This window comes from Myodes glareolus, chromosome 7, assembly GCF_982192425.1.
Source record: "Myodes glareolus chromosome 7, mMyoGla1.1, whole genome shotgun sequence".
Taxonomy (NCBI): domain Eukaryota; kingdom Metazoa; phylum Chordata; class Mammalia; order Rodentia; family Cricetidae; genus Myodes; species Myodes glareolus.
The window spans coordinates 100,861,141-100,872,943 of NC_142032.1; the positions used below are offsets into that span (position 1 = coordinate 100,861,141).

An 11,803-nucleotide genomic window follows, 5' to 3' on the forward strand; every position below is an offset into this window, starting at 1 on the left:
AGATGGTTGGAGTTCCTTCCCAGCATCCACATTAGCCTAATAATAGTAGCTCACAATAGCCTTTACTGCAGGTTCAGGAGAACTTCAGGCCTCAGCCTTCCTGGAATTCATACTCACTTACAGACCCAAAATTAACAAAAATAAAGATTAATCTCTTAACGAATCTAAAATACTAAAATATTCAATAGACAACAATAGATTTCTATGCCATCTTAGTGCATTTCTGAGCCTTCTAATCCTGCCTAATCCTGCCTAATCTTACCATGCGACCTGGGAAACAGAATTAAAAAGAAAGAGCCCTAAGATTTGAAGGAGCATGAGATGAAAAAGAACTCTTGATAGTGGGTTCTAAGCCTCATGCAGTACGCCTACCGTATGGTACCTAGAGTCCCATCACAGTAGATGCCTCTGCGAAACAGCACTTGACCATGCTAATACATGTCTCTGACTTGCAAAAGACCCTGAACATGTATTAATTTTAGTGCCTGGGAATGCTAGTCAGAGGAAATGTTTCTCAGACTCTGGAGGAGGAGAAGGTAGGAAGCTCTCAGGGGAAGAGCCAATGCTGGGCAATTCTCCAATGGTAGGATACAACTCAATGCTCTTGGGCTAAAGATCTAGGGCCCAAGAGATACCTAAAAAGAGGTATAAGTAAGTGGTCTGAATTTGCTGGCTGGACTCTGGGAATCTCCTTGCTGTTACCTTTTCTCCTAACCTGCTAAGTATCTTCAATCCTCTAATAGATACAAGTAAGTACATTGTTATGTTCAAAGGACGCTTGTGGCAGAGGACAGGAGAAAACCAGAAAATGTCAGAAGGTGTTCCTCAGTGTTCACCATAGGGTACACCACTTAACTCTAGGCAAGTTGATCTGCAGCTATCTTCTGTTGAGTAACTGAGTCATCAGATAAGACTTTTACCCATTTAGATTGTATTTACACAATGATCATATTTTTTTTTTTTTGCTATCAAGGCACACTAAATATAGGCACATTAAAATAAATATAGGCACTTGTTTACATAGTGGTAAACAAGGCTTAGTCATTTAAAAAGTTTAGTAAAAACAATTTATGTATACACAGATGAATGTGACTAATTTCCACAAAAAGCCCTGAGCACTAGAACACTAGAGTATCAGGTCCTGGTCCAGATGCATATTACAAACCGAAACTCAGAGGTGTTAGCTCTGGATGTGGTAAGGATCTTAGTGGTGTCTAGGTAGGAACAGAGGTCTACTTTAAGCCAATGCTTGCGTCACTGAATGTTCTAGAAACAGGTGATGCTTTTAGATGACAGATTGTTATAGTCAGCTTAAGGTAATACATCTTGGCTTTGGGAGTATGTTATAATCAAATTTAATCTGAAGTTCAGAAAGTTAAATTTGTTTAAAGTAGCAATTATTTTTATCTTAATGGTGATAATTTTATGAGTTCCCTAATGTCATCTGCTGCTGCAATAGAAATTTATCTGACTTATGTAGCTATTATCCTCAAATATTAGCTTGAGAATGGATTCATATTGGTTCTAATCTTTCGGGTAATTTATCAGCAAGAGAATTAAACTTCAAAGTAACAGTCTCCGTCACACAGCCAAGTACATCTAGCTGGCTGGGTTCAGGTCCAGTTGCATGCAGTCCCAGTCAGAATATCCCATCAATATTGTTGGAGCATAACACTACAAGGAACCAGATCAACAGTTTAGGTAACTACTGATCTTAGTATCTCAGTGAAAGACAAATGAAACTGAAAGACCCCCAGAGTTGGGAGACTCTCACTCAAGTCTTGGGATAACACGACCCCTCAGGAACTCACGAGAGACCGTCCTTGCTACAATCACACGAGGTTTATTGACAGGAACTGGTGTGCTGGGGCCAAAACTCATTTCCCACTCAGGGGTAGAGGAGTTCGATCCTGAGTAACTGGGAGAGGGAGTATTTAGGGGAAGAAATCACAACCCAAAGGAGGTAGGGAGGGCGTCATTGGAAAATTCCAAAAATACCAGTGATAATTACAAGGAGGTAACTCCCCGTTTATCAAGATTATTAAGATTATAATCTAACTTTATGGCCAGCTAGTTCCTGGAACAGAGTCACTGAACCGTCTCACCTAGAATTTTGGTTCTTTTCTCTCTGCTAGATTTTTGACTCTGTTTTTCCTGCTAGATTTTTAGCTCTATTCTTTCCGCTAGAGGGGTCAGGATTTATCCAAGTCTTTCAAAACAAAAGATTAGAGTTGGCTAATGCTTACTACAAAAAAAAAAAAAAAAAAAAAAACAAAAAACCAACCAACCAACCAACCAAAAAAACCCCAAAAAACAAACCCAAAACCTGAATGGTCTGTTTGCTTTCCTTCTGATGAATTATCAGTTTACTCTTCTGATAAATAGCCAGTTTCTTCCACAGTGACTGTTCTACTGTCCTGCACAGTTCCATTTACCACTTGGTTTATGTGAGAAGAACAGATTCATAGATGCCCATTACTTTTAAAGAACTTCATGCCAACTCATGATAAGGCAAAATTGACTGACTCTGCGTTATATATTTAACTATAATTAAATAAGCAGTGTCTAATGTTTTAATTGGAGAAAAGAGCTTATTTTGTACTAATAGAAAATGAAGTGAGGCAACAATACAGCATAATGGTGCATATTTGGAGTACCCAATTGTAGTGGAATCAAGGTATAAAGGGCAGCTGCTCCTCCTTTAATTAATTTTTTTGATAAGCATACATTTTGTGTCTTATTGTTACATAATCATCCAGCTATACCAGTATACTTACTTCTGAGTGTCTGTCATGATACACAGTTCCTTCTACATGGTTATACTTAGCATCCTCACTACCCTCCCTTCTCCTCTGCTCCCCCCTTGACAGACTCTATTCTCTTACAACAGTTTCCCCCTGCACTTATTGCATAGATATTCCACAGCCTTCTCGAGCACCACCTCTGCCCTCCTTCTATCGCTTCATCCTCTCTCATAGTACCTACCTCGTTTTGATGACCTGATCCCTCCCCTCACATCTATAACATTTAAACCGATGTTCCACATATAATAAGAAGCATGCAAACATGCAAAATTTGTCTGGATCTGGCTTAGTTTGCTCAGCATAATGCCATAGTTTCAGTATTCTGACTGAGATGCAGTGAATCTCAGAGGAGTTTTCATTTGTATTTCCTTAAAAATGCCTCATAGTCTTTCAAACATTTATTGTCTTTTTTTCTCTGTTGATAACTGTCTATTCAGCCCAAGGGTTCCCTCAATGGATAACTTTTTCCATATTAGTTTTTTGGGCTCTTAACATATTCACAATATTAATTTCTGGTTGGATGTACAGCCAGCGAAGATTTGTTTTCTTTATTCAGTAGATTGTGAGATAATCATTTTGCACGTTCATGTGTCATTTAGAGAATAAAACCTTTCTCACCTTTTGTTGGAGAAAAGTAATGGGAGAATATTGGTGCTATCTGTTAATTACAAATCTCATATCTATGCCTATATCATGTTTTATCTGCGCACGCACGCACACACACACACACACACACACACACACACACACACGTAGTAATGTCTTGACCCTTTCTTTTATCCCCTCATTTGGAGCTTGTTATCAGCAATACACTTTTCTTCTTTTTATTAAACACCACCTATTCTTCACAGTGTGAGGGGATTTATGTGATTAGTGTGGTTCTCACCATTTGTTTCTGTGCTGTGCTTAACAATATGAAGACATATTGTCTAATTTTCAATAGACTGTAGTATAATTTTTCTTAACTACTTAGTATGCTTCTGCAGGTTTTGCCCAGTAAAATCTGGGGTTACAAATAGTTTAGATCTTTAAAATCGCATATAAATTTGAGAACTGGGTTAGTTGGCAGACAGGAATACACTTAATTCTTTTTTGTGATTCCAATGGCTAATACAAGGCTTAGCACCAAGTCATTGATCACTCAGCATAGAAGAGGGCATATTGTGTTATAAGGCTTGAAATCTACCTTATCAAACTTTATTTCATGGGAGACAGATTTCAGCTTTGTGTCTATTTTCTTTAGGGATATGAGGAGTGCGAGACTTGATGATGCACATACTCTGTATCTAGTTTGATCTTGGTACAACAGTAACAGATGACCCCTGAAATTAGAGCTCTCGGTTTCTCTCAGAGTTTTGGGTTTAGTGGGCTCTAGGAAGAAAGACTCAAAGCTTATGGGGCCTTCCTTTTCTGTCCATGTAAATAATAATAATGTGGATGTTATAAGTTATTATAGAGAACATTCCAGTAGGTTATCATAAGAATTTAATAAGGCTATATATGGAAGATGGTAAAATACATATTAAATGATAATCATTTCTTTCAAGATGCAATAATTGATTCCTTAATCAAAGGAGTGCATGTTTATTCTAGTCCACCCACCTTGATGTTTTCCAGATAGATGTGAATATTGGCGAAAAATATGATCAGACCTCATTCAGTCTTGGTTGTATTCTTCAATCTTCAATCTTGTACTTGTTAAAGAACCAGGGCCTGGATAAACAATGAAGGTGGCCTCCTCCCTTCACAATCACACCAGTCCACAGGATGTGTGGTATGTTCTGATTGGAATCCCAGGACTGGAAGATCTGCATACCTGGATAGCCATTCCCATCTGTTCTATGTACATTGTGGCTGTCATAGGCAATGTCCTCTTGATCTTCCTTATAGTGACTGAACGCAGCCTCCACGAGCCCATGTATTTCTTCCTTTCCATGCTGGCCTTAGCAGATGTCCTGCTCTCCACGGCTACAGCCCCCAAGATGTTGGCGATCTTCTGGTTTCATTCCAGGGGTATATCGTTTGGTAGCTGTGTGTCCCAAATGTTCTTCATACATTTTATCTTTGTGGCAGAGTCTGCTGTTCTTCTGGCCATGGCATTTGACCGCTATGTGGCCATCTGTTACCCACTGAGGTACACCACCATCCTCACCTCCTCAGTCATTGGCAAGATTGGTACAGCAGCCGTGGTCAGGAGCCTTTTCATCTGTCTTCCATTCATCTTCCTGGTATATCGACTTCTTTATTGTGGGAGAAACATAATTCCACATTCATACTGTGAGCATATGGGCATTGCCAGATTGGCATGTGACAATATCACTGTCAACATCATATATGGTCTGACTATGGCCCTCTTGTCTACAGGGCTGGATATAATACTCATCATTATTTCCTATTCTATGATCCTTTGCACTGTTTTTCATATTCCTTCTTGGGCTGCCAGATATAAGGCACTTAACACATGTGGCTCCCACATCTGTGTCATTCTTATGTTCTACACACCTGCATTCTTTTCATTTTTTGCCCATCGCTTTGGAGGCAAAACTATCCCTCGCCACATTCACATCCTAGTGGCCAACCTCTATGTGGTGGTACCCCCGATGCTCAACCCCATCATTTATGGGGTGAAGACCAAGCAAATCCAAGATCGAGTGGTTTTGCTTTTCTCCTCAGTGACTAAATGTTGTTAAAATGATGAATGATGCTAAAGAGTGCATATTCCAGAATAAAACTCTCTTTTTAAATGTCTGCCCTGTGAAAAATAGGAGTAATAAAATTTATCTAGATGCCCTTAGTGTTTAAAATGATGATATCCATAGTGGTTTTCAATACATTGGTTAATATTCCAGAGATTGTGGAACTTTTAGTGACTTTTCAGTGTGTATTTTAAGTTATTTTATACTTGAATATAAATAACTGTGAAGAATACAATTTTTTATGTAGAGAAAAGACATGAAAACAAAAAGCCATTGAATATCTTAAAATTATTTTTATTAATTCTTTGAGGATTATGTACATTGTATTTTGATCATATTCCAAAGTGAGTCTTATTTTCTGCTGAAATGTAAAAGCATTTCTATGCCCACTGGCAGATGCGTGGACCAATAGCACAAAGCTCTATATTATGATATTTTTGTCAGCACTTATTTTCTATCTTAAATTACTATAACAAAAACCACATATTTTTAGACTCCCTAATATCTCATTTTTTTTTTATTTTTCGAGTCAGGGTCTCACTGTGCAGTCCTGGTTGACATTTAACTCACAGAGATTTGCCTACCTCTACCTTGAGAGTATATATATATATATATATATATATATATATATATGCTTATAGATGATCACAAAGCTGCTTTTAAATATAAACTTACACAATATATACATTAAATAAGCTGTCAATAATGAGCTAAATACATTTACTAAGATAAAGTTAACTCTCAATATCACCTGTTTTTTTTTTTAATATTTATTTATTATGTATACAATATTCTGTCTGTGTGTATGCCCACAGGCCAGAAGAGGGCACCAGACCCATTACAGATGCTTGTGAGCCACCATGTGGTTGCTGGGAATTAAACTCAGCACCTTTGGAAGAGCAGACAATGCTCTTAATCTCTGAACCATCTGTCCACCTGAGTTTTATAAAAGCTAATTTTCTACATATGTGTGGGGGTTTTCTGTTCTAAGTCATTAAAGAAGCATTCTTCCAGAAATGGAGGCTTTGCAAGAATAAATGACTGGAAAATTCTGTGCCTGAGTCAAAAAGAGATCTCAGCAGAAGTGTTATTGGAATGTCCACATGGAAACTCACACTGAAAAAGGCTCTGCTCAGACGACATATGTGTATGTGTTCTACAGTAATTCACTTTGCTAAAAATCTCCTTTTTCTGTTAAAATCTAATAAAAGCCATGAAACTGTCAAAAAGATCTGAATTATACAAAAAGACAAAGCAGCGACATTTAGAAATTCCACTTGAACCTTTTAACATTTTTGCCACCTGTTAAGAGTTTGTTATTATTCTGTTTACATGTGTATATAAATACACTTGCTTATCCATATATACGCACAGACATTTTCATATATTTACATTAGACTCACATGTACCAAGAGCTGCGAATGAACTTTCATGTGTTCTTTGCCTCGTGAGAAATAGAGAACAAACAGCTCTAACCGTGAAGCAAAGTGCTATGGGCCACACTGCTGAAGAAAACGGCCTCTCCTTCCTCAGTGGCCATCTCCTGTCCAAAGTTCCTTGGGTAGGGTGGGGTCGCAGGCGTCCCTCTCCTATCCTTGTTGAAGTGTTGATTGATCCTGTGTGGGACTTGTGCGGACAGCCACAGCTGCTATGGGCTCACAAGTGCAAGGTCCTGGTCATGTCCAGGAGATACTATTTCCCAGCATTTCTATCCAACCCTAGCTTTCAAAGTCCCTTTTTTCCCTTTCTCTTCTTTCAGGAATTAAAGGAAAGACTATTTTATTTTGGACAAGTAAGTCTTACTATATAATCCTGGTCTGCCTGAAACTCACTATGTAGATCACACTGGCCTCAAACTCACAAAGATCTACTTGCCTCTGCCTCCTCTGTGCTGGAATTAAAGGGGTGTGCATCCACACCTGGCCCAATGTTAAATTTTTAACATGCCACTATTGAGAATAATATTGTTTAGGGGCTTGTCTCATATAGCTTTTATTTTGGTGGGAAATTTTTCATATTCCTCCAATCTATCAATAAAGTGTGGAAATCTCAATAAAATAAGCTTTCACATACATTAAGGGAAGTATACGAGTGTACTTCTGATTTTGTTAATAAAATCTATTAAATTAATTTATGTTGATGTATAATTGTTTATATTATTATTATTATTATTATTATTATTGTTTTCTGTGTTTGGTGGTGTCACTCATAGTATCACCTTTTAAAAAAGCTTCGTGTTTAAGGTAGCCCAGACACATACTATGAATCATCTCTAAAGCAGAATGAAAGCAGTCAGGGTTGGTAGAATATTTCCTACATAAGCAGAAAATGGGAATCTTACTCCTTTCATCTCTTGAATCCAAGCTTCAAGACCCCTTCCTATCATGAAGGATATTAAAACAAACATTTAAAAAATACAATGAATTTCAATCTATGCATGTGGTATAGATTGGAGATGCCCACATATTGAACATATGTTATTCATGATAATAAACCAAAAATAGAGTTCTCAGCAATTTAAAATGTGCAACATGTTATTCTTAGCTTTAGTCACCATGAACTTACTAAACCTGTTAAATATTTTTTTTTTTGCTTTTTTAACATATCTCTTCCCAGTTTCTCTCTGTACACAGTCCCTAGTAATCACATTTTACTCTTAGTTTTTGGAAGTTTAACTTTTAAAGTCTTCTTTGAAAGTTCACACCCTTCTTTCTGTTAGGCAAATTCTGGTCATGACATTAGTTCTGAGGGTATTGATATTACAAATGCTACAAAATTTTAACAAAATTGCCAATCACCAATTCAAAAATTTTATGAGAATAGTATAATGAGAGCTGGGTTAAATACAGAAGGATTTTAGGTCACGCAGGTTCAAGAGGAAGACTTACAAATGCTAAAAGTTGATTGAAGTTGTCAAGTACACTTACTTTCCAAAGCCATCCTCATTTGTGGGTCTGAAAAAAAAAATCACTACTGGTTGCGCAAGAACCACATCTAAAGACGTCTTGTTTCTCTCCCGGTGCAGCTGACACTGACTTATTTGTCCTCAAGCTCCCGTATTCCCCCTAGGGCATGGACAAACTACTTAAAAACCTCCATGCATGGCACATTCAGTGAGGAACTGACAAAAATTCTACTGACTTTAGCAAAGGTGGACATGTAAGTGTTCTGTGTGATCCAGGCAGTTGAGAGACTTCCATAAGGGACGTAAGAGCTCCATCTCTCTGAAGACTTCCATATTTTTTGAAGATGACTTAGTGAAGATTCAAATAAGGATGGTATACTCAAGGTGCTTTTATTTTCACCTTTAAGTCGTTATTTTGTAATGAGTGCTTACACGTGATTTTGTCATCTCAGGAGCTCGCCATGTCATTGGTTTCCAAAAGGAGAGTAATTTTGGTTCTATGATCCAAAGGGATAGAGAAGTTAGAGAAAGAAAAAAATTCTGGTAAACAGCATCTGTTAGTTAATTACTTGCCTCATTTCTCAAACACTTTCTGTTTTCCATTTTCAGTGCCGGAAATAAACACAGGGTTTCACACATTATTCTACCCTCTGTCTCTGAGCTGGCTGCAGCCACGGGCTGTGTCGTTTGTCACCTTTGCTGTAGGACGACCTTCAGAGGCACCAGGGACTAGGAAAGCTCAGGTCCCTAGAGACATACTGTAGTATAAACCCCTAATTCTTCACTGACCAACTATCACAAAAATCCTACAGCATGAGTGGTGTGTGTCTCATCAGATAGCTTCAGGTAAGTCTGGGGGGTTTGAGGTTCTGTACCATGAATGTAAAAGTAGAAGAAAAAAAAGCAAGCACATAGCCCACAGATGTCTCTGTCTTCATTTGTAACTCAATGTTAGATTAGATGGAACTTTATGTCTATTCATTGGTAAATAGTGATCTATTTTAACAGAAATATCTGCTATTCTTCAGTTTAACATGATAAACTTCTCCACAGTCCTTCTGTTTTGCACATAGAGAATTTAGAAAATTCTGCAAATAATAGTATTTTAATAGTCAGGCTATATATATATATATATATATATATATATATATATATATATATATATATATATATATGTGTGTGTGTGTGTGTATGCATACATATATATATATTTCTCATTTCACATAAATGTGTTTGCTCTTTCTTGAAGTTGATCAACTATTCATGTTAAAAATTCTCACAGAATTAGTAGATGTGTACAATAAATCATTGGACTTGAGAAAATATTAAACCTTTAACAGATTAATTTGGATATAGCTCTAGAGAGTCTTCTATGAAGAGACTTGTCAAAGACACCAGCAGTAAAGCGATAGGCCTGCAAGATGTTCCAAAAACACTAGCCTTCTTTAGAGAAGACTGGGAAATCTCACAGTCTGGTGGATTATTTGTGTCTACTAAAGGTTGATGCGAAATCATCTAATACCATCATTTTACAACTTACACTGAGAAGTCCATAGCAACACACAGGCAATAGATAATAAGCAAAAGGACATTTTTGAGTCCAGTGTTCTGAATAAAGAAAAAAGTTACAAAGCAATTTTGCCATTACTAATACTGTAATGACAACTTAGAACTTACTAGTTCATTTTAAATTCCCATGAAAAGGGAGACAAAAATGGAGAGGATTATTTGAGATGAGAAAGGATAGTATACTCCTAACTTACTTAGAATACATTTTAATAATGATTTAATTTCTCTTATATTCAATGTATCCAGTCTTAGTATGGAGCAGAAGTTGAAGCATTATACGGCTATACTGTTCTACTGACAGATTCACAATGCTGACAATCAATGGCTCAGTCTTTATGCCTTCTGTATTAACACTCGTTGGGATACCTGGCCTGGAGTCAGTGCAGTGCTGGATCGGAATTCCATTCTGTGCCATGTACATCATCGCTTTGATTGGGAACTCCCTAATTTTAGTGATAATCAAAAGTGAAAAGAGCCTCCACATGCCCATGTACATTTTCTTGGCCATTTTGGCAGTCACAGACATTGCACTTAGCACATGCATTCTCCCCAAAATGTTGGGCATCTTCTGGTTTCATATACCACAGATTTCCTTTGATGCATGCTTGCTGCAAATGGAACTCATCCACTCATTCCAGGCAACAGAATCAGGCATCCTCCTGGCCATGGCTCTGGATCGCTATGTGGCCATCTGCAACCCCCTGAGACATGCCACCATCTTCTCTCCTCAACTCGTGACCTACCTTGGATTTGGTACATTACTCAGGGCTTTCATGCTTGTATCCCCATCCATATTGCTCATCAAATGCCGCCTTAAGTACTTCCGGACTACTATTGTCTCCCACTCTTACTGTGAACACATGGCCATTGTGAAATTGGCAGCTGAAGATATCAGAATCAACAAAGTTTGTGGCCTCCTTGTTGCCTTTGCCATCTTAGGGTTTGACATAGTCTTCATTACCTTCTCCTATGTGCGAATCTTCATCACCGTCTTCCAGCTGCCTCAGAAGGAAGCTCGATTCAAAGCCTTCAACACCTGCATTGCTCACATCTGTGTCTTCCTACAGTTCTATCTCTTGGCCTTCTTCTCTTTCTTCACTCACAGGTTTGGGGCTCACATCCCCACCTATGTGCATATCCTCCTGTCAGATCTTTACCTCTTAGTCCCACCTTTTCTCAACCCCATTGTCTATGGTGTTAAAACTAAACAAATCCGTGACAAGGTCATGAAGATGCTTTTCTCCAATAAACCCCTGTGAACATCAAGGATTCCCTCTGTTGAAATGCTGTGTGGTTTCTAAATAGTAACTTGAATGAGTTAAATCTATGTCTTCTCCAAACAGGAAACTGTGATAGCATGTGAATTTCAGGTACTTATAATTTGTAGACGAAGGCATTAAATAAAAACGGCCTTTTGACTCACATATAATTGGATAATTTACTCATGTTGCTACTTTGAATTATAATTATTTGTTTTATATTTCGAGATTACAATGTAATTACACAATTTCCCCTTTTTCAAGTCCTCCTCCATAACCGTTTTTACTCACTTTCAAATTTGTGGCCACGTTTGTGTCTATCAATTTCAATTTCCTTGTTCTTGGAGCAGGTTGACTCTCTAACAACAAACTGCAGACAGCAGCACATGTTTCTGGCAAACACAGAGGATGATTTTGTACATCAGTATCATAAACTTTCCATCCAGCAAGCACTTGAGATTTGGGATTTGTTCCATTTCCTAATGGTGTTCCCATCTATGCTATGATAAGTTTAGAATCATTTATCCTTTAATGGATTTTATTTTAATGCTTATTAATGTAAAGATAATA

The 11,803-nt window shown here is 37.6% G+C and overlaps 2 protein-coding genes across 2 annotated transcripts; both read left to right on the plus strand.

Annotated features, from left to right (window-relative positions):
* The first annotated feature begins 4,528 nt into the window (after positions 1–4,528).
* Positions 4,529–5,480, plus strand: LOC125397236 (olfactory receptor 52Z1P-like). Its single transcript, XM_048429524.3, is given in 2 exon segments — positions 4,529–5,460; positions 5,462–5,480. Coding segments are annotated over 2 exon segments (951 nt in total).
* A 4,802-nt stretch (positions 5,481–10,282) lies between these two features.
* On the plus strand, positions 10,283–11,233 carry LOC125397318 (olfactory receptor 52A5-like). Its single transcript, XM_048429627.3, has one exon. It carries the CDS (start codon positions 10,283–10,285, stop codon positions 11,231–11,233), a length of 951 nt encoding a protein of 316 aa, XP_048285584.3.
* Positions 11,234–11,803: the final 570 nt, after the last annotated feature.

What these genes read in the sequence shown, in the direction of transcription:
- LOC125397318 (XM_048429627.3), top strand. Translation starts at nt 10,283, where the DNA reads ATGCTGACAATCAATGGCTCAGTCTTTATGCCTTCTGTATTAACACTC.